Here is a 27,287-nt window from a genome sequence, read left to right on the forward strand (position 1 = left end):
TAAAGTGTTAGTTTGGACTTTTGTCTACTTTTCTTCACACAGTTCTTTTTAGTCCGTGTAAACAAACCTGACACCAAGCCTGCATCTAAAAGTCAATATCGCAAAGACGTATGTTTTATATATTTTTGTCAATTTTTTATTTGTTCCCAAATATTGAATTTAGTGGATTGTCACAACAGCATTTATTATGTTATATAAGTAGTTTTTGCACAAATATTTGGCTTTTATCCGCTCTAGAAGCTAAAAACTTGCCATATTTCACTCAGCACAGCATGTTCTTTAACAAAAAAACGGAAAAACGTGATCGAGAACTGGAAAGAATCAAGAAAAGGTATAAAAATCCAATCAACAGCTCATGAACAAAAATCCAGCAAATCTTGGCACAGAACCTTAAAGATGCATATATTTCCATACTGTTAGCTAAGATTTGGGTTAAGAATAACATTAAGGGGAAAACACTTTTATGCCTGTCAAGCTTTATATTTATTTTTGTTTTTTGGTGATGATACAGACATATCAGTTGAGTGCCCTAAAAATAAAATGCAATATTGTGTTCTTGTGTCAGTCATGTCACAGCGCAGGTTTGTGAGTTATGGTGTTTGTATTTGAATCACAAGTAAATATTAGTAGGTTTTAAAACAACTAATACTTCTGTAAGGGCAAGGTGTAAAGGAATCGCTAATAAATAATTGAATGACCTTCAGAAAAGTAAACTAAACCAAGGCTCAAGGTCATTAAAAAAGATTGCAACAAAGTGACTCTTTAATATAATTTTGGTAAATCCTTTTGCTCAGTATTTTAATTAGATTAAGTCATGTGCTGTTTAGATGTTATTGTACACAAAAACACGTTGGACCTGTTTTTTCTAAAGCCTAGTGAAGATAAAACAAAAAAATACATATTTTAGGTTCTCTGGTTTTAATTGAGGGATTCCTCTTTCTATATAAACACAATCTTTGATTATTGCCCAGGGCTTGTGAGTGACTTTTGTTTTATTTTGTAAGTGATTCATCTTCATATACATACACGATCTTTGCATATTGCCGAAGGCTGGCCGAGAGCTTCCGAATACCACCGAAATCCCCGCCTCTTTCCCCGCCCGATTTTGTCCGCTCGTCCTTCCCCTAAATATCAGACTGGAGCTACGGGCTGAAAGGAGCGCGACGCAACACTGACAGCTGCGACTCTCACTACAGCGAGGAGGAAAGATGGAGCACAGAGACATGGACTTCAACATACTGTTAGCGACCGATTCATACAAGGTACCGCGGTGGACTCGGCCGGGGAGGGGAGGCTCGGGTGAAGCGGGAGCGAAAATTGATAAAGTCAAGGTGGTTTCATCATGAGCCAAGGCCACCGCACTGACTGAGTGCTCTGGTGTAACACCGGTAATCTCCGTGGGTTCACCGCAGGCCAAATTAAAGGAGGAGGAGGGTACAGCAAAGACGGGGTACCATTTTCACATAGCATCTCTGTGAGGCGCTCTCACCGGGGATAACGGCTGGTTTTAACGGAGCCAGGCAGTCCTCCACCGGCTCTCATCGTCACTGACCAGCTAGCCGTGCTAGCTAGCTAGCTCACAGCGAGCGCAGTGGAGGAAACGCAGGCTTGATGTAATAAGAATAAAAGCTAATATTAGCTAGCAAGTGTTGTACGGATAACCTGGCGAACTGCACGTGGGTAAAGTGTCGATGTTTCTAGCTTTGTGAAACGTTCGCCAGCGCCACTTTCAAGAAAACAAAACTGAAACTTAAAAGTTCAAGCTAGGCGCTTCTCTTTATTACAGCCACTGTTTAGCTTTCCCTTTCAATTATTGACCCGCGTGGAACATTTTTAAGGGTCGTCTCGAGGCTTTTACCGTAAAACGCACTAACGTCCGGTTAATTACAATGTCAACAAAGAGCAGACGCACTTCGTTATGTTTTATTGCTCGTAGTAAGTGGTCACCATGAGCAGCAGTCATGTGACAGGATATTCAGTGATGCTGATGTTTGCACTAAAAGACTAAAGTTAAAAAAAAAGACTAACCAAGTAAGAAATTTAATCAGACTATTGTATAACAGTATTACATCTTGATGAATAAAAGACTAAATATATAAATATAGGACTAAAATTACTATATTATTATGACACTATGTAAGTAAAACATAATTCTGGTTAGTTTCCTAATGATAAAAATACAGTTAGAGGTTTGGACTTGTGTGTGTATGGGTGCAATTTAAAGGTACTCACTTTAAACTAAAACGTTTAAAAAATATTCTTAAAAACAGTGCAGTTTGAAAGAGCTTATTCGAGTGGTTTTCTGTTTATGTTAATATCCAGTTCTGAAATGCGGGTATGCACCCAATGAAAACATAACGCCGAGCTGAAAAGGCAGGTTTGGTTTCTTGCTTGACGAGTTTTCGTGACTTTGTTATACAATATGTACCCTTAATAATTTAATTTAATCATTTAAACTTTAAATAGTATTAAATCAATAAATAGCCATTTAAACAACAGCCTAGTTTGGTGGTCAGTGCATTGGAAACCTAAGGCTGCAGGTTCGAGTCAAGGTTGCATCAAGGAGGACGTCCAGGTAAAATAATTGACAAATTGTTCGCTGAGGCGAATCCTGCACCTCAGATGTTATGTATCTCAAACATAAAAAACACTTAGCATGCTCCAAACGTGACTTTCAGCCGTGAACTGTTAAAAACTAGTTTGTTTGCCAACTTAGATGGTTATCATAGTTTGTTTACATGGGCAGAATTCATGTTTGACATTTTGCTGTTGTTGTGCTACAGAATTGATTTAGCCTCAAACGTCACAAGTTGTCCTTTTATCTAGTTCATTGGTCTTAATTGTAGGGTTTTTTTAAAAACTAGTTTCTGTTTTGTTAACTAAAACCAGGACAATTAGTTTCACTTCTTTGGAAAGAACTTGCTTTCTTGTTTGCTTTCTCTTCAGCTGTGTGGGATGATAAGATATATCATTCATTAGTCACTTTAACAGAGTGCAGGAATATAGTTTTGCTACTTTTGAGTTGTTTATCCTTTTCTGGTGCACGTGTTTTTAGAAACGGACACAGATCGTTCTTTAATTTATTTACATTGTATTATTTGATGCAGATGAGCTCATAATTCTGTTTTCATGCGTACAGTATGGTATGCTAAACAGAAACTTTATAGTGCAAGACCTGTTTTTTATTTGATCATATAGTTTATAATAATTTTAATACTGTGAAAAGTGTTCAGTTTCAAGTTCTCTTTTTGTCAGCAAATGAGTCTTGCTTCTTCAGTGATCGAATACCCAGTTTCTTTTGTAATTTATTTTATAAAAAGCCCTAAAATGTTACTTGCCAGGATTTTATTTTTTTTTGTTGCTAATTACCTTCCTGTTACTGATGGTTGATTTGAATTAGTTTTTATCAATAGTGAGATATGTTTTTACTTCTATCAGTGTCTGGACAACGACGTCCACAAGAGGCTCAACAGATGTCGATCAGATCACATTAAGGAAATTGATCAGATTTCTTGTTTTTAGCTTGGTCAAGATAGTTTCCTCCTTATTCCCCCGGTTGACCAAAGTAATGTCCTGTAAAACATTTTGTTGAGTCATACCAAAGGTAAATAAAACAGTAGGCCCAACACTAAGTCAGCTAGGATCAGTTTGAGCTCTTGCACAATTAGTCCATTCATCAATGTACCACGCGTTGTGCTTCTGTAGAAGCAGCTTTCTCCTCTGCGTGCAGGACTGCACATCAACCTGTGGAAGGGGGAAGTCTTACCGATCTGACTTGTTGTGATTTCAAAGATTTAAATGCAGCAAATTCAAAAGTCAGAAAGTTGGCGGAGGCACGTTTTTATCATATGACCAATAGGTGGAGGTGTCATTGTTTACACACATTTTTTTAACATTATACCGTGACCCAATTTGCATAATAGTATTCTGACTTGTAAGTCAAACTATCTGAACAAGTAGTTAAAAAGGGCACTGGAGGGCAAGAGTTTTCAAATGATTATGATTTTTATTTCTCTTAATAAAACTGATCAAACACCAACACAGATACTTTGCAAAGCATGTTACTGCCATGTTAATAACATCATTGGCTGTAAAAACTAGACAAAGTGCATTTCTTGTGAAAATGCAGCGTGAATGCCTATTGTTAAAGAACTTGCTGAAATTAGCTAAAAACATGCTGAAATGTAGCTGAAATGAAAAAGCAAGCCTAAGTTAGCAGAAGAAATCCAAAAGAACACATATTTGCTGAATTTTGTTTAAATAAGTGCAAATGAACACAAAAATTAGTAAATTAGCTAAAAAAAAATAGACTGACATTAGCAAGAAACGGCTGAAAAGTATAGCTGAAACGACAGAAAGAAGCTCAAATTACCAGAAGGAATTGGATAGAGCACCATTGTGCCCAGTTAGGCTTAAAGAACCAGAAATGTGCACAAAAAAAGTGGATATTATTTGATAAAAGCGGAAATTTGCAAAAGACAGCTGAATAATAGCTACAAAGGCAGAAAGAAGCTTAAATTGCCAGAAAAAAAGTGGAAAGAACACAATTGTGCCCAATTAGGCTGAAAGAAGCAGAAATTGACACAAAAAGTGGAGATTGTCAAAAAAAAAAAAAAAAAATCTTAAATTTGCACACTAATAAAAGAAAAAGCCGAATAGTAGCTAAAAAAGGCAGAAAGAAGCTTAAATTACTAAAAGGAAGTGGAGTGAGCTTTTTTTTTTTTTTTTTTTTTGGCTGAATTAAGCTGAAAAAAAGTTTAAATCTGTGCCACAAATGTGGAATTAGCTGAATGTAGCTGGGAAAAAAAAGCTTAAATTTGCACAATGCAGCTGAAAGAAGCTGAACCAGAACAAAATGTGAAAGGAGCAGTAAAAGGTTGTAAACGCATCTAAAGATCTGAAGGATGGAAAATGAGCTCGGTTCATTTTATATGATAGCAGAAAAGGCTAAATGTTTCTAAAAGCTAAAGTTACACCAATCCTTCTGAACGAGCTGAACGTTTTGATTTGTTGAAATAGCACAAAACTTGTGGAACGAGAAAGATGCCGAAAACGTACAGAAGGAAAGTTGATGACAACAGAATGCTTCATAAACATTCACACCATTAGATTTACAGTAGCTGAGTGAAATGGATATATTTAAATCAGTAAAATAAATAAGTGGTGCAGCCGGTAGTCTTAGTGCTTCTATAAATAACGGATGCATTGTAGACAGGAACTTATATTAAATTACACAAATGAATATATCTGGTCTAATTCAAATTTTTATATTTAGACATAACAATATTTTATTCTATGTATCTCTTGTTTCTTCATTTAATCAATATGTCACTTTCCAGTCGTGTGCAGAACATGTCCATCTGCTTATTTTCAAAAGTTAACAGAAAGTTAACAAAACAAGCTTTCCCACACTGAGACATTATTAGTCGTTTGCTCTAAAAACCGAATCATAAAAGCGCCCTGCCTTAACTTTTGATTATGCAATAAGTGCTTTGGGATGTGATGTACGTATTAGAACACTGATTAATACTGAGTTCAATTTATTTGTAGTTCTTGTTTTACAACAAAAGTTGCCTCAGGGGGGCTACACACACACACACAAAAAAAAAATCTAGTTTGAATAATATATCCAATGACAGTCAATTAATACAATATATTCACATTATTACTATTCATAATTAAATCCCATTTAGTAAAAGGTTTCCCAGGTAGCCAGCAGATTGTGTCACATCTTCACTTCGTCGCAGTCCACCATCCTGAGCAGCAATGTGGCGACAGTGGAAAAGAATAACTTCCTGTGAACAGGACGTAACCTCCGGCAGGACCAGGTTCTGGATGGGCGACTATCAGCCTCGATCTGCTGGGCTTTGATGGGACAGGAAAGAGACCAGGACAAACAAACGGGTAGTTGCGATGAGAAGATGAAGACAAAGAGGAGCCTGATAACTGAAAGTCCCACTCTGCTAATCTAATCTGTTACTGCAACGTTCCTAAAGGTGTTGAGATATTATTGTGAGCTTATATCTCCCAGCCGTACTCTAAGCACTCCACTTTCACTTTTGTGTCAGCCTTACTCTTCAAAGAATGACTCTGCTGTGAATATAGTGTCGAAGGTCATGTTTAAAATCCACAAATGCATCGATTTAAAACTTTCGTGCAAGATTAGGGCGAGTTAAACAAGTTTAGAGATGACGAGAAGGAGGTAAGGATCATTCAAGTCTTGTCTGGTTGAAGTAGCTGCGTGAGTCGTCCTATTCTACAAAATTCAAATTATAAATGGTCAGAGTTCAAGTTTAGTTATGAAAAAATTATAATTCTATAAATATGAAGTCATGTATGATAAGAGATAAAATGTCCTGTTGATATCTTTGCAATTAACTGATAGGATTCTTTTTAATAGTGGGGGATTTGGCAAATAACAGCAAGTTTCTGGGTTTAATTTTTAAAATGATGTCTGTGTGTAAACACTGGCATGCGCGGCAGAGAATGTGAGCGCACGTGGTTCAGCCCAGTGTCATGTTGAGTGACTCGACTCTATTTTGAGTCTTTGAAAGCCTGGAGAAAGGACACGGTCAGGTCAAAGAACCTGAGCAGTTCATTGACATTTATCTCCTCTTGACCACAAGAACCAGCTGAGGAGGAGTTGTCTTATAGTGTCCGTCAAGTGCAACGTTTATTCTTTTCCTTATACGACTGCATGCCAGCTATTAATGGAAGGTTAAAGGGCAAACTAACAGGCAACAATTGATTGGTGCAGTTTTTTCCCAGTCTACAAGCCCAGTGCCACCACATTAATGAATTATGTGCTGCTGTGACGAGGGTTAAATCCTTAAAGGCCCCAGCGTGCACTGAACTCGTATGGGATTTAATAGACGGCCACATGGCTACAACTCGGACTGTATCTCCTGTTTTCTGAGAACACTTTTTCTCCAGTTTATTCTTAAATCACGCCTGGACATGTTGCAAACTGTTGACTCTGGCCACACACTTCATATTTGCAACTTTGGTTGTTTCTGGGGGGCTTTTGCAATAAGTTAGAAGATTACACAAGAAGCGCGCTGTTGAAATTCATGCACATTTTTGAACAATAGAGAAGTATAATAACAAATATTGTGTCTTTGTGGTTGAAAGTCTGACGTATCTTACCTGGATTGTGACTTTTTGGTGTGGATTTAAAGAATTGGTGAGCATATTATAAGAAAAAACAACATTTCTATGCAGTTCAAATTAAAAAAACGAAATAGCTTCACAATTTTTTACTAAATCTTTCACATTTCGTCAAACAAACTTGTAATATGTCGGTTGTTTGGTCAAAACTTCTCTTATTTCAAAATATGGACTTTCCTGCAAGACATACGTTGCAAAACTTTTCAAAACATAATGCAACTGAGTGTTTATGTTTAGCTTTTATGTACATGGACTTTGATGATGTATTCTCTTTTATTTGAAGCAGTTTGTTCAGTTTGGTTCGTTTCTGCAACTGTTCTGTTTTGTCCCGGCAGGTCACGCATTACAAACAGTACCCACCCAACACGAGCAAAATGTACTCCTACTTCGAGTGCCGCGAGAAGAGGACAGATCCGACCAAAAGCAGAAAAGTTAAATATGACCAAACCGTCTTTTACGGCCTACAGTACATCCTCCACAAATACCTAAAAGGTAAGTTTGTGCTAGGGGTGCTGCTCGTAACGTACGTTTGGTTTGGTACAGGAAACTAGACTAAATCAGTCGCAGGTGCTCCCAACCAGAAGTGGACACATTTAACTGCGTTTTACTAACCGTCACGTCAGGAAAGAAGCAGAGGAAGATGCTATCTAAACACTATATTAAACCAAGCATGAGTAGTTGCTTCAAATATTGTGTAAAAGTCTGAAGAGCTGTCTGTATGAAAAAACTCTGAGGACCAAGTGATCACTGGTAGCAGCCAGCAGGGGGCGATAAGAGGTGCATGTACACAGGAAATTATAAAAGAACAAGAATGAAGCTTAACAGTTACATTGGCTTACCTCGAAAAGGAGATTATTTGTACCTTAGGGTGCAAAAAAAAGTACATTTTTTGTTCTTTATACATCTTTCTTTTTTTTTTTTCTGAATGAGAAAAATTATTCTAGATTGCGCCGCTCAAGGTGGCTGCATGTTGGAATAGTTCTGTTAACTCTCATTCCAGGACGTTGCTTTTGAAAACTTTAATTCCTCTTTTTCTGGATGTAAATCGCTTTTTTTTTTTTTTTTTTTGTGGATGATTATTTCCTCTGATATCGGATGCTGTGCAGCTTGAAGGATTTTTACTGAAACATTTTTGCTTTTGGACATTTATGTTGCGTAACCATGACAACAAGGTGTTTTTTTACAATTGGGAGCAGCTGATTAACATCTCAAAAACTCAAATACCTCAGCTACAGCCCCAAATCACAAACGAGTAATAAAAAAAAAGAAGGAGGTGCCGTGCACGCATCCCTGTCTACCTGACATAGGTGCTTGAGTACCTGACCGCTGAGATCCTGGAGCTGGTGGGAAACGTTGCTCGTGACTACAAGAAGACCAGGATCATTCCCTGACTCCTACAGCTGCATGGCTGCAATGACAAGAAGCTCAACAAGCTGCTGGGAGGAGAGGCCGTCGCTCAGGGAGGAGTTCTGCCCAAGATCCAGGTGGTCCTGCTGCCCAAGAAGAAATCCAAGTAGACAGATCAACATCTGCAACCAGTTTCCTCAGATCTGCTCCAAGACAGACCCCTACAAGAGATGCATCCTGCCCACATCAGCATCTATAACAACTCTAAGGAACCAAGATGATGAACTACAACCTTTAATTTCCCTTTGGGATTAATAAAGTATTTTTAAATTGAATTGAAGTGAATTATGCTTTTCCATATTTTTCTTTTTATCCTGCTTCTTGTGTCTTTTCCTCTTCTATTAATATTTCAACTAATAAGTTAAGCTGTTAAGGTCAACCAACTTTGACCTTTTTCATCAAAGTTATTCAGCTCCCAGCACACAACTTTTTTTTTATATATAGAAAATGCACATTTTTCTAGTTACTTTTAAATTTTCACATGAGGAATATGATCTTTAGTTATGTATTTTGTTATTTTGCATCATGTCAAAGTCAAATTACCATTTTTTTGTTCTATTTTATTATCATTATTAATGTTGTTGTTGTTGTTGTTGTTGTTGTTGTTGTTGTTGTTGTTGTTGTTGTTGTTGTCTTCTTACTTAACCCATGAGAGTTTTATGGTCTGTACAGTTAAACCCTCCCCACTACCAAGGAAGCTTTTTAATCTTCCCCTTCCTCTTTTTTTTTTTTGGTTAAATTATTTATAAAAATAAAAAAATAACAATTGCCTTTGACTTCTGTCTATCTTGTTGTATCAAACCCAAGCTGAACTGTGACCCTCATACCAAGGCATGCACCATTATCTCCCCCCCCCCCCCCCCCCCATTTTGTACATATATTTATTTTTCTGCCTCAGCGTCAGCCTCATTAAGCCACCTCTTCTGTTTTTGTCTCATCAGTGTATTTAGGTAAAAATAATAAGTCATTTTCATAAATAAAATACTGTTGAGCCTATATTTTACTCGGTATTTACGCTCATATCAAAAGCTTTATAATTATAATATGACAAAGAAAAATGAAACAACATTTTTCAGAGGCCTTTTTGATGCTTATGATCCAGACCTATTGAAAGATCTCCGCATTGTTTAGGAGTGCATTCACAACGCAGGTGTTTTGTATTGAAGCCTGCAGCCACTGTTGTTTCATTCACTTAAAACACAAGAAGGTCCAAATGTGCTTTTACACTAAATGTAGAATATAAAATGTGTTTTTAAAAGTCTGTAATCAACAGCAGTTAAGCTGTGAGACATATAAAATATTATCTGCACTAATTTACTCAAGTTTGGTGTTTACAAGAGTTAGTGGGGTCCTGAGAGATCGAGAAGGGCAGGAGTGGAAACAAAGCGTCTGCCTCCTATTCCCTAAGAGGATTTCATGGCATGGTAGCAGAGGTGCAGAGAAGTGTCGGAGACAACAGAGGGACAGGAGACAAAAGGACAGCTGCTGTTTCACTATTCCAGGGAGAAAGACCAGTCGACCCTGGATAGCGTCTGTTCTCCCTTAAAGAGCTTCGTTAACCCTCGTACTTGGAGAGTCAATTGTGTGGTTTGTAATTTTCTACAATACGAGGCATCCGGTTGTAAGAGAAAGCTGAGTCCCACTATGACAAATATTAAAACTTGTGGCTATTTTGACCCTTTTATCGCAAGCAGTTTGAAAGAAAGCTGATCATTCTGATGGATTACTGCATGTGAAAATGCATCTATGCAATACGTTTGAGGAAGAGTTTCCAAAAATAGTTTTGATAAATTTCCCCCAAAAGGTCAAAAATTAGGTGTTTAGAATACCACAATGTCTTCATACCTTTGTGTGCACCTTTATTTGCTGTGTTTGGCAGCTCTTCGTTTAAAAACCAATCGAATCAGACGAGGAGTTTGGCGGCAATTGTGTGTGTTTGTAGACAAAACTGTTTTGCCAGCACAGGCAGCCTCTAATGCAGTGGTTCTGAACACTGGTCCTTGAGGAACACCATTTTATTTGTTTCCCTGCTCCAACACACCTGATACAGTGATTTAATTAATTACGCCATCAAGTTTTACGGAAGCCTGTTAGTCACCCATGGATTCATATCAGGTGTGTCAAAGCAAGGAAACAGTTAAAACATGAAGGATGGTGTTCCTCAAGGACCACGGTTGGGAACCATTGCTTTAACGTAATTATGCTGCTTTTTCCTCCTCCCTTGATTCTCTTTTTTTTTTTGTTTTGTTTTGTTTTGCAGGAAAAGTTGTGACTCCAGAGAAGATTCAGGAGGCGAAGGAGGTATACAGAGAACACTTCCAGGATGATGTTTTTAATGAGAAAGGCTGGAACTACATTTTGGAGGTAAGACTGTTTTTTGGAAGGACATATTTAGTTTCTTTGTTTTGTTTATAATTACTTTTTTTTATTTAATCTTTGGCCACTGCCAAAAGGGGAAGGTGATCCATAATGTTTATGCCCATGTATGTTAACAACATGAACAACTGGAGAAATATAATAAAACTTGTAAAAAGTGATTATCAGACGAACATGTACAGCTGAAAAACATTTGGTGACAACCCCATTCAAGATGGCTTCCAAAGCCAGCTGCCTTAAAACACAAAAGTAGCTGTAATTCTGTCTATTTTACCAACATTAATGTAAAATATTATGTAGCAGTAGCTTAGGTTCATGCCCATCACATATTCTGAGTTGGATCATGAACGAAGGATTTTCATGAAAGTTGCAGGAATTAATTATTTGATCAGTGGTGGGCACAGTTCTGCTAATAGCAAACTTATCCATCCATTATCTTTCTATGTGCAGACTGAAGGGCCCGGCATACTCCATCCAAAGCGGTACAGTCTGCACTCATTCATGTAGTTGTGTGACAAAAATCACGTCATTTTGTTCTCAGAGCAGCTTCGCCCGCTGCTTCTCGACACGAGGCCCAGGCTGAACCTTTTCTCACAGGCAAACGTGCCAAGTGTTGTGCAATTGGTCAAAGTTTGCAGGCGTGTTTGTCAATATGGAAATGTGCTCAGATATTAAGCTCTTATAAATAGCTTTTTAAACAATAAATTAGTCAAATAGCCATAAACTCCTGGATGGAGATTGTGCAGACATTGTGTATGGACGAGTGGTGCTTTCTTCATGATGGATTTGTGGCCAAACAGCGGATGTAGGGATGAAGTGGTGGGAACCCAACAAACCTTAGAGAACATAAAAAATGACTAGTTCAATCGTTTTCTTAGGTAATGAGCAAAATTTGATTAGTTGAAAGTCATTCACAACACTCACACTGTGACATGTGATATCACTTGAGCAGGCTTTACTGAGATTTATTCAGTTAAAGTGTTAAGTTAGGTCTAATAATAATCAACAGTCCATAATACTTTTATACACAATTTATGCTAAAATGACACAAATCTGGTACATGCATCTGGTACATGCTGGTGATGCATGCTGAAAATGCATCAGGAAATCTGGTACAGTTTTTAGAAGTACAGACCTCATACAGTGATTCTGGTAATTAAAGACGTATCAAAACCTTGAAGCGTAAAAAGGTTTTTGTACTACCGTACTTTCAGCTGTACACGTCGCACCGCTGTATAAGTTGCATCAGTCCAAATATGTCTAATAAAGTGGGAAAAAACATAAATATGTCGCTTCGCCGTTTAAGTTGCATTTATTATGCGTCACCGGTGACCACCTGGAAACGTGGGCCGGTGTTGTGCCAAAAATCGATTGGCTGCCAAATGGAGGGAGCGTGCATGAGAGGACTTTACAAGAATATAACAAGATTAACACTTAAAAACAATTATTTGTTTGCTCAAAATTATAGCAAAGGTGTGTCCCAGTCTTAACTTTCCTTAATAAATGCACTTAGACGGTCAAATCAGCTGCATTTCACCTTGGTGGTGTGGCGAAATGCAGCTAATTTGACGTTTGCTCCTGGAGTTCCAGAGCGAGACGAAGGTGGCTTGTATGGCAAGCCAAATACTCATTAATAGCAACTTTTACCTATTAATTAGACACTTGGCTGGCCTTGTTACTCAAACGCCCTCTAGTGGCTGAAAATGTTAGTGTTCAATATTTTCCATGTCAGAATGAATGAAATTGTCAGATCTCAGGCTAAAATCGGGTTATAAATATGAGGAAAAAACATAAATGCGTTGCTTCGCTGTATAAATCGTAGGACATGCAAATTTATGCAAAAAGGTGCGACTTATACAGCAAAAAGTACGGTACTTTTGTCCTTTATTAAGGAAAAAATACATAATTCATTTACAGCATCAAGTCATTTTTGTTCCATCCTTTTCTTTTTAGTGTGAAATGTGTGTTTTGAAGCTTTGGTCAGATCATTAGAATAAACCTTACATCCTAATCCTCATGAAAATAATCTGAGATGAAACAAAGCAGACTGTTTAAAATGATTTTTATGGTGTTTGCAGAAATACGACGGACACCTGCCGATTGAAATCAAGGCTGTGCCAGAAGGAAGCGTCATTCCTCGAGGCAACGTGTTGTTCACGGTGGAGAACACAGACCCTGAATGCTACTGGCTCACCAACTGGGTGGAGGTGCGTTTGTTTTGTTCGTCAGGGACTTAAAAAATTACAGTGTGCGTCCTGATAAGACATAAAGGCAGTGTTTTATCTCCTGACTAACAACTTTTCATTTATTCTGTACGTGTCACCGTCCTTCTGCAGCTTCATTATTTGGCACTTCCAGTACCATTTGATGGCTATGCTCAGTTGATTATCCTTAAGGACATAATACTGCAGCTGCATTTATTCCCTAAAGCAGTCCAAGTACTTGGCTTGGCTGCATTTCCTTTAATAAATCTCATCTCCTCTTAAACAGAATTACAGTGTCGTTAAGAGTTTGTAGTTGATGCACTTCGAATAGTTGTTTTTAACTGTGGCTAAAAAATACAGTAAAAAGTCTAAAGTGATTGAAATTTGACATTTTCATTTTTGACAATTTTATATCCTTTCACTAGATTTATTGTAGAGAATTTGTTCAGAAACTTTTTTTTTTGCAGTGGTAGCTTAAAATTCGATTAAATAAACGTGTTGCTCTTGACCCAAAGATTGCGCTGGCTAGAAAATTTTAAGAAGTCTGTCGTGTCCTGGGCTCTGAAGCAGTAACAGTCCCACAGCCACGTAAAGACATTTCTAAGTGGATGAACGAAGGTCACCCACAGCCGAGAGCACTGTGGCAACACACTTCCAGGGACACAACACACAACTAGTGAGTTTCTGTGGCAGATATAATTATACACACACATCGGGTCATTATTCATGGCTGGTGTAAATTTAGCTGTAGCAGTCACCCTGATGTCCTTGAGCTGCGTCATTAGGTCAGTGTTTCTTTTTCACTCTATCCGCCACGTATTCTGTTACTTCTAATCCGCCTCTTCCTTTGTCACGGCTGTCCGTATCGTTTTGTTTTCTATTCCCATAACCTTCCTCGTTCTCCACGCCCTCTGTTCCTTACCCTCCTCCTTTTTGGTCTATGAAATTGACAGAAGTCATGGAGGATGGTGTGTTCTTGTGCAGGAGAAAATCAAATTAGTCAAGTCAAATTTATTTATAAAGCACATTTAAAACCGCTGTTATCAAAGTGCTTAACAATAAGATCAAATCAGTAATTAAAAAAATAATAATAACACAATGTCATTAAAAGCATTACAAATAAGAACATGAAAAGACAAAAACAATGAGAAACAGTGAAATACTAAAACAAATCACACTGTTTTTAGTAGAGATTTAAAAACAGGAAGTGAAGTGGCCTGTCTAATGTTGAGGGGCAGATTGTTCCAGAGTTTAGGGCCCATGACTGAAAAAGTCCGATCTCCTCTGAGCTTCAACCAAAAGCAGCTAGTCAGATGATCTCAGCACCTGAGAAGGAACATAAGGTTGAAGTAGGTCAGAGGCATGAGGGTGCAAGGACATTAATACACTTACCGTACTTTCCGCCGTACACGTCGCACTGCCGAGTAAATCGCATCAGTCCAAATACGTCTAATAAAGTGGGGAAAAACATAAGTTGCTTCGCTTTATAAGTCACATCTGTTACGCGTAGGGGTGTAACGGTACGCTAGAATCACATTTCGGTTCGGTTCAGTTTCAAGGAGGGCTCGGTTCTGTTAATTTTTGGTACAAAAAAGACCAAAATAAAGACGTACAAAATTTTATTTTGGAAATATGCCAAGTAAACTATACATTTGTATAAAAATAAAAAAAATTCCCTGAAGTGGAAGAAGACTCAGCTGCTCAGCTCTCGGTGACATCCTCAGACTGCAAACACAAAGAGGTAAAAAAAAGAAGAGTTAATAAGATTATAATTTTAAATTAAAAAAGTTAATTAGATCACAATAATACAATAACAATACCTCTTCTTGCACAGTCATCATTCCTGTTACGAGGTGGTTGAATATTCTCTCTCGCTCATCATCATCAGGGCAGGGCTTTAAATCTGGTGTCGCGCTCGTTGACAATATCGGTTTTAGCTTTTTCATAAAGTGCTGCTACAACTTTTTGTCTGAAGTGTTGACGTGATGGATGTCATAGGCAGCGGGGCTCAAGAACTTTATGCTTAAAGCCGGCGCATCAACATTTAAAAACTCCTACAGCTTGTGTTATTGCTTTGGACCGATCTGAATTACCTGATAAAGCTTGTTTAAATGCTGCTGTTATTGGTCTTTGCACAAAGATGCTTTTCTTTCTTGAAGAGACGTTCACATTCAGGTGATGTCGTTTCAAGTGCGTTAACAAGTTCAGTGTTTCCAATAGATAACTTGTCATGGCGGGGCGCTCGTCTCGTCCGTGGAACGGAGTCTCGTCCTAAGCTGCGCAGCGCGCTGTTTAAACCAACAGTTTTGAGGGACACAGAGACAGCCGCACACTGCACTGACAGTTTTGGAGCAGGGTGTGTGAGAGGAGAGACTGACATATCTCAGCCGCACGCTGTCTGAACCTACAGGGTTTTTTTGGCGGGGGGTGGGGGGGTGTCGGTGCGGGCGAGAGACAGACGCACATCTGAGCCGTGCGCTGTTTGTACCGACAGTTTTCGAGTGGCGGGGGTGCGTTCAGCGTGAAGGAAGAGGCTGCCTTTAGCTTTTAGCTAGTGCACCTGCATTGCAAGCCGCTAGTTTAGCGTTACGTCGGTACCGACGGGCGGTTGGGGGTGGGGTTCGGTAGATGGGGCGCTCGCTTCTGTTGATGGGGCGGGGCGCCCCCACTTGTATAATAGTAGGGGAAACACTGAAGTTAAATGTGTTGCCTGCAGCAGATCCAGTCTCCGTGAAACACGTCGACACACAACTTTGGATTTGTTCACTTGTCTTTTAACAAGAAAGCCATAATGTTCCCAAACAGGAGACCGCGACGAGATCAAAGGGTCTTCAAGCTCTGGCTTGTTCGTTGCCTGCTAGGCTGCTAATGCTACGCCTGCTGCAAGGCTATGCAACAATAAATGGCGCCGTGCTGAAACACGCTTAGGAACTTTAGTTCCATGGCGCATAATCTCTTGTTAATAAAATGTAATGAGTGAAAAAATAACCGAAACTGTACGCACGTGGACCAAACCGAACATGACTTATTGAAACGGTTCAATACACCCACATGTACCGTTACACCACTAATTACGCGTCACCGCTGACCACCCGGAAATGTCAAGTCACGTTTATTTATATAGCACATTTAAATGTGGACCATTGTTATGCCAAAAATCAATTGGCTGCCAAATGGCGGCTGCCGTAGCATGCACAGGAGGACTTTAACAAGAATTTAACAAGATTAACACTTAAAAACAATTATTTGTTTGCTCAAAATTATAGCAAAGGTGCGTCTCAGTTGAACCTTTCCTTAATAAATGCACTTTAATGGTCAAATCAGCTGCATTTCGCCAGTGAAATGCAGCTGATTTGACGTTTGCTCCAGGAGTTCTGGAGTGAGACAAAGGTGGCATTTTATGGCAAGACAAGTGTCTCATTAATTGCCACTTTTACCTTTTAATGAGACTCTTGGCTTGCCATAATTCTTGAGTACCCTCTAGCAGCTGCAAATGGTAATGTTTAATATTTTCATTTCAAAATGAATGAAATCGTCAGATCTCAGCCAAAAATTGGTTTGTAAATATGGGGGGAAAAACGTTTATTAGTCACTTTGGTGTTTAAGTCGCAGGACTTGCAAATTTATACAAAAAGGTACGACTTATATGACAAAAAAAAATAAGGCAAATGTCAGTAGGGGAATTTTAAAATCAATTCTGCCATGTACAGGGAGCCAGTGAAGGGAGGGCAAAACTGGTGAAATGTGCTCAAATCAATGAGTTCCTGTTAGTAGTTGATTTTAGGCTAAGATTAGTGCACAGGCCTAAGATTTGCATTATGGAAAAGTTACTGCAGAGTATGAAATCAAACATAAAAAAGGTATCTGGATCTATAACTAATGGCTCACACACATTTTGGAAACAGAAGCAACAAATATTTGTATGTGAGTTTGCAACCGATCGCACGTTTTGTATTACTGTCAGTATGAGAAAAATATTGTACAGATTTTGTGTCTTACTTTTATTTATTTTATTATTTTTGTTTGTTCTGTGTTTTTTTACTGGACTTTGTGACCTTGCAGTGCGTATCTTTTTAAGGAACATTCTGACAAAGTGCAAATGCTGTTATAAGTGTTTGTGTGGACTCTGGCTGAACTCTGGCTATCACGAGTCTGAGTTTTGATTTACATTTTGAGCTTCATGTGACCTGTTTAGGGTCCAGTGGAAACTTGCCACAAAGTGTAAATCAAAGGAGGTTAACAGATTTGGGGTTTTGTCCTTGATTATCTTTTAGCACACTGTACTAGACTTGAACTCTGTTATGCTTCCTCTATTAGCACAGATTTACTAAACCTGACATCTGGTTACAAACAGCTCACATTATTTAAATTATTTTTTTAACCAAAACAGTGTTTGCAATCAACACAATAAATCTGTTGCAGGTTTGACAGAAAATTTAGCATCGAGCTGCCACACTCCTAATATACACACATACTGTAGTTTCTTTCATTGCAAACACAATCCTATTATATATTTGCATGTAATAAACTTTATAGCTTTCTAGGATTGAAAGTGCCTGAAGCTTTAATGGTTCTGGCATCACAAATACTTAAAAAAATAATAATTAACATATTAAACTCAGCGGTACATGGATACAAACCTAAACTGGCAGCTCTTCACAGATTGTTTAAACAGTGCATTCAGTCTTTTTCCAGGCAGTGTTATGTACATAATCCACTTGTTATGACGTTCAAATTTTTTATTCTGGTTTAGAGTTATCGTGAAGCGTCAAGGAATGTACTTTTCCCACAGTTTTCAGCTTTGATCGCTCCCAGGCTGTTAGTTTTAGGCTTTAACACCAGATGAGTGCTGGGAAGAGTTAGACCAGACAGTTACCTCTCTGCTTGTTGTTGTGACTTTTACCAGGTTTTGTAAACAAAATGTTTGTCATATTGTTTTGTAAATGTTTAAAGAGACATCAAATAAATTTTTTTTTAAGTGGCAAATGAGTGAATCGTAGCAGTTACACAAAGTGCCAGCTGGAGAGTAATACAGAAACAATGTAGAGCTGATTTGTGCTGTTCTTTTTCTTCTTCCATCAGACTCTCCTGGTTCAGATCTGGTACCCCATCACGGTGGCAACCAACTCCAGAGAGCAAAAAAAGATCCTTGCCAAGTACCTCCTGGAGACTTCTGGGAGCTTGGAGGGTCTGGAGTATAAACTACATGACTTTGGCTACAGGGGTGTGTCCTCACAAGAGGTATGGATCAAAACCTGTAATCATAATTGTATGTAACAGTTTAGTTGAGGAATTAACGCACAGCTCAAAAATAGGCCTAAAACTAAAAAGAAAGACATTAACATGTATAGATGATGTTCTGCTAAGTAATTCAGACATAAGATCCCAAATGTATTTTCATTTTTGGGCTCAGATTTTATAGATAACATTACAGCTGAGAGTACAAGCTAAATCCATGACACTGAACAGTTTTAAGTTGTTGTCGGGATTTGTTGTAAATTAGGAACTAAGAATGTAGATTTTACACGAGGACTCGAAGAAAAGAAACAATTTATTATGTAAAAACGACAGACTTACAAAAAAAAAAAAAAACCGCTGACAGGGCAGCAAAAGTAACCAAAAACACGAGGAGCACGTAGGAGAAACAGAATGATCACCGGATGATTTAATGAGGAGTGGGAGTTAAAGTTAGTTGGGAGTGATGAGACGAGTGGGGCAGCTGCGACTGATGATGACAAGAACTGACTGAGGGAAATATAATGTGAAATCAACTCAAAAGTTATAAAAGAAGAAAACACCAGGAGCATAATGACAAATATAAGCCAAATCCTTAACAAATATAATAATAGTAAAACTTGAACCAGGTTGAAAATATAATTTTACAGTGTCTTCCAGGATTTTAAGTCGGGGTCAGCGAACAGCTTGTGCCATGTTTTGACTGCAGAACATCCCAACTGTTCCTGCTTCGCTTCAGCTGGTGTTAAAACATTAAAGCTCAGACTAAAACAAAGCATCCGCCACGTTTTTTTTACTGTCGTTTAACTCTTTAACCTTTACAGACCGCTGGCATTGGAGCCTCTGCACATTTGGTTAACTTCAAGGGTACAGATACAGTCGCCGGGATTGGAGTCATTAAGAAGTACTACGGCACCAAGGACCCAGTTCCAGGCTTCTCAGTACCTGCTGCCGAGCACAGGTACACACAAACATGTTTATTAAGGTTTTATTAATAGGATGATTGCCTGTGTGTCCTACTCATGTTTTTATTACAGAGCCTTTATTGGTGTCGCTTCAAGCGTTCATTGTCATATAGGTAGTGATAGCAAACACTGCCTTTATATCTATATCTATCTATATATATCTATACATATATATCTATATACACCCATTTTGACCAAGAGCTATGTTTGAAAACCATTTCTTTTATCTTCAAGCTAGATTGATTATCTCATTTAAAAATAATCTGTGTTGTTTTATAATTTTCACAAGTAAGAATTAAAAGAGTGTGACTACAGTAACGTTCGGTCACCCTCGAGTGAATTTTTATAGTTGGTTTGATCAGCAGGAAGTGAGGGTCTCTGACTGGCTGGTGTCTTTTCCGTCTCCGGTGGCTTTTTAATTTTTTCCTTCTGGTCTGATCATGCTGCTCACGCGCAAATGCACGCTTCCTTTTTTCTGTTTCGTTCTCGTGCACGCTCAGCTGCTGCGTAACACTCCACTGGCAGCAGTTACTGCTGCTCCAGCGCACCGTTCATTCGTGCGCCAGTGTGTATTCTGGGATGATCGTCATAGAAACTGTTATGTAATAAAATGAGTATAGTTTCCACCTCAGTGGGAGGAGTCACAGTGAACGTCCACTTTGATCTTGATGCAGAGGAAAAGAAAAGGGAGTTTTGTTACCTTAAGAGTTTGGTGACTCTTGTAAAGGGGGTGGGGTTCACCATAACAAAATGTTTGTACATGGACCTAAGTTTCATTCGGTTAAACTCAAACGTCAGCCCTCCCATGCAAAAACACCTTGCTGTATCAGGTGGTGTAAAATGGGAGGAAATGTTTTTAATCTGTGAAGCACAACTAGTTGGGTAGTTTTGCACTACCAATAAACTCACACCTGTCCAGTTAATGCGTACCTAAAGCTTTTTTTTTTTTTTGCAGATATCTGCCAATAAAAGCAGCCACGTCACACAGTCGGATGTGACAGCAGGTCGGATGATGTTTATACATCGACACATCGACTATATTATTGCCTTGAGATTAAAATGGTTCAAAGCCACTTTTTTTGGCAAGTTATTGCTTCACATTGCACTGAGAGCCATCAGGTGTTGATTTTTTTTTTATTCTAACCAGCCAGCAGCTGAGCAGATGTTTTATTTTTATTAATTCTACCCTGAGATGTTCACTCTGCTGAATGCTTGAGGTGATAGTTCAGTAGGAGGCCCTACAGCTGGCTCAGGATGGGTTGCATTCACATTACTAATTGTTATAATAAAAGGGGTCCAGAACTTCTCCAAAGGTGGTCTGAGGAAAATAACTTTCAGTGTGTATTGAGGGAGTTCAGACCCATATTTAGAGATACTGAAATGCAATCCGTTAGCTAAGGACTGTTTTAATGACAGCCTCTCTACCACAATATTTTCATTTAAAGATAAAGAAAAAACAAGAAATGTACTGATGAGCAGCATCACTTCAACTAATTTATTATATCAACCATTGTTCAAAGTATAACTTTTACCACATAGGTCCCCTGTAGATTTTGACCGTCTTCATGCAATCATAGACGGGCTCCTTGACGTGTAGATAAGGTTCGATTTTGTGCCACGGGACTTTTTCCCCCGTTCTTTTTACAACTTTGGACGAAAACCTTTCTATTGTAACCTTGAGAAGTTACATTTCCTGTTCCAATGTTGGAGGTTATACTGGCGTTCTTGTGGCTCTCATGCTGATTTGGCTTGTACAGGTTGTTCCAAGCATTTACAATTTAAACCGCCTGAAATGGGCCAAAACTATAAAACTCTTTCAGTACACTGCCCTCTTCTGGACAGTTTCTTTCACCTGATTAGTTTCTTGTGACTCTTGACCTCAGCTGAACTGTTTAATTAGTGCTGCTACGTTTCTAGTCTGCGTTTTAAAAGTCCAAAGCTTGGTTGTACATATGACTTTTTAGATTGTTGTTGTTGTTTCTGTATTTAACTGTGGTTGCCACAATTTTCCGGTTTAATTAAAAGCTCTCAATTGTTAAAACAACAACAAAAATCCAGCTGTTCTGCCCTTCGTTGTACAGCACCATCACAGCATGGGGGAAGGACCATGAAAAGGATGCCTTTGAGCACATTGTGAAGCAGTTTCCTAACGTGCCCGTGTCCATAGTCAGCGATAGCTATGACATCTACAACGCCTGCGAAAAGATTTGGGGAGAAGACCTCCGGGGGCTGATAGAGACCCGTGGTGCAGATGCTCCACTGGTGGTTCGGCCAGACTCTGGAAACCCGCTCGATACAGTTCTAAAGGTACAGTCAGACATTTTATTTGGAGCCAAGCAATTTTCATCCTCATAATTTTTTCTGCATTTTTAATCTTGGCAGGTTTTAGAGATACTGGGTAAGAAGTTTCACCCACGGGAGAACTCTGAAGGTTATAAAGTTCTGCCACCTTACATCAGAGTCATACAAGGAGACGGGGTTGATATCAACACACTGCAAGAGGTAAGAGCTCTTGGTTGGACTGAAGGTTTGGTGAAGGTTGGATTAGCAACACATTTTTGTTGTTCCTATAGATAGTGGAGGGGATGAAGCAACACAAGTGGTCCATCGAGAACATTGCATTTGGGTCCGGAGGAGCTTTATTGCAAAAACTGACCAGAGATCTGCTCAACTGCTCGTTCAAATGCAGCTATGTGGTCACTAATGGACTGGGGGTGAGTACTGATGCCGCAAACTGTTACACCACTGCTGGGGTTTCTTTTTGTCTTTCTCTGACTGAATGCTTTGTTGTTGTGGTCACTGCTCCCTTTTACAGTTGTGGTTTGTGTCGTCAGCCAGAAAGATGTGCATGAACCTTTTGGATATTTTAAAAGCTAGATCAGTTCTTCTTGCAGTGCAGCTTTAAGTAAAAAGAGTTGAGTTGGGATGAAGGTTGTCCATCTGGTATAAACAGGAAATATGATGTGAGCTGCAGTCAGTCTTGATAGTACTCAGATGAAACGCATAAAACATGTAAGTACCAAGGGTTGTACCACCAACAGGCCAGGTTAGTTATTTGGTGGAGTTTCATACCTTTAGCTCCTTTAAAGACTTTCCATTTCTTTGGGAAGGTTTTTGTTCTTGAAACTCATCTTTTAGACTAAGATTTGGAATTGTATGTTTTTTGTTGGTTTAACGGTTTTCTCTTTTGGGCTGTGACTCAGGTGAATGTGTTCAAGGATCCAGTAGCAGACCCCAACAAGAGATCAAAGAAAGGCCGTCTGTCTCTGCACCGGAAACCCAATGGAGAGTTTGTCACCCTGGAAGAGGGCAAAGGAGACCTGGAGGAGTATGGCGAGGTGAGTTCAGTGGCACACACAATCACTTTTAATACCTTAATACTCAATAAAATTACTCACCTTCCTTTATTTATTCTTATTTTCCTTCTTTTCCCTCCTTTTTTTTTTTTTTTACCCTAATTCTACCTGTTTTGTTTTCGTTTCTATTCAGGACCTGTTGCACACGGTTTTTAAGAACGGAAAGATTGTGAAGATGTACACATTTGATGAAGTCAGAGACAATGCTAAGCTTAAAGAGAGTGAGCTTGACGAGCTGCTGCACTGAGTGCAGTCTTCCAAAATCCCCACACACATCCCTGAAGAACCCCTCTTAAACCTCCACCTTTTTGCCTCCAATATCACCATCATATAGGAGGTGTGTGCACTTCCAAATTCTGAGAACCCCTAAAAAAATTCACACATCCATAATCCACGGTAAATCCCCCCCCAAATTGTTACAAGAACGAAAATTAAGTACGTGTGTAAACAAGTTCGTGTTCGTGCATCAGGTTGTATTTCAGAGGGTTGCACTGATAAACCAGATATTTTGCTAATTGATTCTGTTCAGAAAACTGAGCTGTGTTCCACTTGTAGGCTTTCAGATTTCAGCACCTGCACACGCATCCAACCTCCAATGGTCATGACAGATGGAAACAAAAACAAAGCAAAGCCACACCATTTATTGTTGTCCACGTATTCTGTACAGAACCGCTTCGAAAACAAATCCATCTCAATCAATGTATCTTTGTCCTATATGTGAAGGAAGGAAGTGACGATTATGATAAAACTGCTGTGCACTGATAACATTGAAAGTTAATTATTAATATTTATCTTCGGCTTTGTAGCAGATGACCGTGGAACACTTAAACTGTAATTACCGGTATGGGTTGTGAAATTGTCGAGTTTTCCCACGTTTTTTGCTTTTAATTGGTAGTTAAGGTTTCAATTATAAAAACTCATTAGTATTTACTCTGCCAACACAAATTGTTGAAGATATATAAACAATCATCTTCTTGCCATTATGTTACCCAGAGTGCATTTGCATCAAGATGGCCAAAGTCCTGCCTCAAAATGAAGACATTTTTATCCATTTGTGATGTTTAAAATGTTTGTTCTTTTTCAATCTGGTAGTTGGCAACATGAAAAGTTCGTATTTGTAACCCTTCATTGAATTAAAGTCATGTTTTGTTTTTGGGTTTTTTTATTGGATCTTTTACAATCCTAAACTTTTATCTGTGTTAGACCAAGATAGAAAGAATACATCTAAAAAATCATCTTCACTGGAATGAGGATGAAAATCTGTGTTTATGAAAGATTACATTATTGTGTTGCTTTTGGGCTGAAATGTGTGTGTGTGTGTGTGTGTGTGTGTATGTGGTGTGTGTGTGTGTTTTGCATGTGGGTTTGTATTGGCAACTTCTTCCTTTAAAGGACTGTGTATTATTCCTTTATGCAAAAGTGATTGTTGATGGAGATAAAACACTTCCTTTCTTTTATTTTGCTGGCTTTTAATTTTGATGGGGGATATTGCGGCAGAGAAATGGTCGATGTGGTCTTTTCTGAAAAAGCAACGCGAGAAACAATTCAGACACTAATATGTCTCAGTCAGTAGGACGTTGCTTTCCGTATCGCTGCCTTAACGCACGAGGAACAAAAGCACTCTTAGCCATCTGGAAGAATGACCAAGTTTAGATTTAATTGCCATGAGTTTATTAGATGTGTTCCTTTTATCTATTAATTCAAATGTTTCAAATTTAGCTTCACTCCTTCTTAGGCACTGGTGATTTTGTTTGTTTTATTGACCTGTTTCAGGGTAGAATAATTTGACTGTTGCTGTTGGATTATAAGAGGTTTCAGAGAAGTTGGGAGCTGGTGACATCACAGGAAGCATTTTTTTCAGTCGATGTTTTTCCTTATAGCAGCAAGTGCAAACTAGGATGAATTTTTATCCGCATTCATCTTCATTTGCACATCTGTGGTTGGTTTGTGGGGGCAACAGGTCCAGGGTGGAACCAAGCCATCCCATTTTCTAGTGACACTCTCCTGCTCTTCCTTTAAGATTACTAGGGGTTTCCAGGCCAGAGGACAAGAGGATATGTATCCAGTGAGTTCTGGGTGTACTCCATTGTCTCCTTCCAGAGGAATGTATCTGAAAAACCTCCAGAGGGAGGCTCCAAGGATGCGTCCTAGGCCACCTGAGTTTCTTTTGATGCAAAGCATACCCTAAACTCTTCTCCAAGGCTGAGCCCAGCCAGCCTACAGAGCGAGCTCATTTCAGCCATTTCCATCTGGATTCTTATTCTTTTGGTCATGAAGGTTAAAACGGATGGACCAGTAAATTAAGAGTTTTGCCTTTCGGCTCAGCTTCTTCTGCGCCTTGACACATTGGAGCTACAATTTCATTACTGTGGATTATTGCCCCAATCTGTCAGTCAATCTCCCATTCTATCCTACCATCACTTGTGAAGAAAACATGGAGGCTTGAGACAAAAACTTGTCCGTAATTTGGAGGAAACCTTCTACCCTATTCCTCTTGAGAATTTCAGCTTCAGGCTTAAAGGAGCTGGATCTCATCCCAGCCACTTCAGATTTGGCTTGAACCACCCCAATACACACTGAAAAAAGCAGATATGCGACACTTAGTTTCCCAAAAATGACACTGTCCTCCTGTTTATACCACAAATAGGTTTGGAGACAAGAACCAAGTGGACTCTAACCCGCACTGGGAACAGCTCGATGTTGTGCCAGGAACGCTGATGCATCTCTTGCTTTGGTTATACGGAGACCAGCTATACTTTAAAACCAACTCAGTCCCACAGCACCCTCCACAAAATGCATCGGGGAGCGCAATTGTTTGCATCCGCTAGATCCACAAAATGAATATAAACTGGAAAGACAAACTCCCATGACCCCTTTCACAACTCGGATTGACAAAGATCAAGTTCACTGTTCCGCAAAATTCCATAAACTCGCAACCCTTTGCAATTTACACAAGCTTGTATACCGGTACTGTATAGACCGTAAGGTTCCTCTGGCTTATCTTTTAGTTCCACTGTGAAGGTCACATTTCTTACCAGCTGTTTGAATGGGTTTCCTTGAGATTAGGCAGATATCGTACATTCCCGTTTCCCTTCAGTGATTTCCACCAGCTACGTTTCACGTCAAGGCTAACTGTATAGCTGCTAAAACATCAGGGTCTTGACATTTGTTGCATCACTTGTTCTATCCCGTTCTAAGTATTCAGCGTTATTGGGTCTTTAAAGGCTTTATATTCACCACATGCACCTGCATTTTGGATTTTAGGGCAAAAAAAAAAAAAGATGTCACTGACTCCCATTTTTTCCCGTTAGCTCCGAAACACACAGAAGCCATTAAAGATGTTATTTTCCACCATCGGTTTTTGCACCTTGCTGCTCTTTTGTCACCTAGTTTGCAGTCTTAATACCCAGTTTGTTTATTTCCAGTTAAGAGAGGCGTTTAGTTTTTAATGTTTTGATACAGTCTCAGTTCTTAACTCTAATAAATGTTGTTTTGTACGACAAAAGAGAAGGAAAAAAGGTCAGAAATACCACGTCTTTATTTACAAACGGCACGGCCATACTGCCTTCTCACTTGTACATAAAACAAGTTGTTTGTCTGAAACCAGAGGGCGGGTTAGTGATCATATTATTAGATCATTTTATTTTTTGCCAGAATGACCATTTTTGTATTAATAGAAGAATATCCAAAATGGCTTGACAAAACTGGAGGTGTGATTGTCAAGCTGTGTGTGAGAGAACGTAGTCCTGTATGAATGCCTTGTGAAATGGATGACACCAAACGTTTGTGAATACTTTTATTTTCTTTAATTGTATGTATATGTTGGTTGTTCCGAATTCTTTCCCCGATCTGCTGATATTTTAACAAACATAACTTACTATGTCAACAATACATTGATTAAAATGCCACCTTGTCAGTTTGAATATTGTTCTGTTGTTTTTTCTGACCAGAAAGGGTTACAAAACAAAGGTAAAGGAGCATCAGTCTTTTCAGCAGCTACAAGGAAAATGGTGTGAAAAGTTCTTTTAACTGTCGGTCTAAAGATGGGAGCGAAACACTCCGCTGACAGCTGAATGACCTAGCTGAAGTTTGCCGAAAGCTGAAGTGAAGTTGTCGAAGGTAAAACAAGCAGAACAGAAGCTAAATGCTAAGCTGAGTGGTAGCCAAAAGTAGCTAATATTAACGCAAATCGAAATGGAACAAAAAAAATGGCAAAATAGAGTAAAATTTGTCACCAAAAGCTAAAAGTTGCAAAATAGTAGCTAAAACCTAAACAAAGCAGAGTGCTTGAAGGAGCAAAACCATAGTCAAAGGCTAAAGGGAGAAAAGTGGTAGCTGAATAAAGCAATATGGTAGCTAAAAGTTAAGCGCTGAATGTAGCTAAAAGACAAGCAAAATAAGCTAAAAGATAAACATAGCAAAATGATAGCTGACAAAGCCTAAACTGCAAATATGCTGAAATAGATTTCAACAAGAATGTTTCTGAAGAATTTGAAAAAACTATTTTAATAGAAAACATTTGTAAATGCAATATATATATATATATATATATATATATATATATATATATATATATA

At 38.7% G+C, this 27,287-nt stretch overlaps 1 protein-coding gene across 1 annotated transcript; it reads left to right on the plus strand.

The window, feature by feature from the left end:
- The first annotated feature begins 1,121 nt into the window (after positions 1-1,121).
- Positions 1,122-23,734, plus strand: nampt1 (nicotinamide phosphoribosyltransferase 1). The gene is made up of 11 exons (XM_037695925.1): positions 1,122-1,262; positions 7,503-7,659; positions 10,835-10,938; positions 13,029-13,157; positions 18,237-18,395; positions 19,214-19,350; positions 21,436-21,661; positions 21,737-21,856; positions 21,928-22,068; positions 22,558-22,692; positions 22,844-23,734. Exons 1-11 carry the CDS (start codon positions 1,209-1,211, stop codon positions 22,955-22,957), a joined length of 1,476 nt encoding a protein of 491 aa, XP_037551853.1. The 5' UTR covers positions 1,122-1,208; the 3' UTR covers positions 22,958-23,734.
- The last annotated feature ends 3,553 nt before the right edge of the window (positions 23,735-27,287 follow it).

This window comes from Nematolebias whitei, chromosome 22 (genome assembly GCF_014905685.2).
Source record: "Nematolebias whitei isolate Nwh7 chromosome 22, NemWhi1, whole genome shotgun sequence".
NCBI lineage: Eukaryota > Metazoa > Chordata > Actinopteri > Cyprinodontiformes > Rivulidae > Nematolebias > Nematolebias whitei.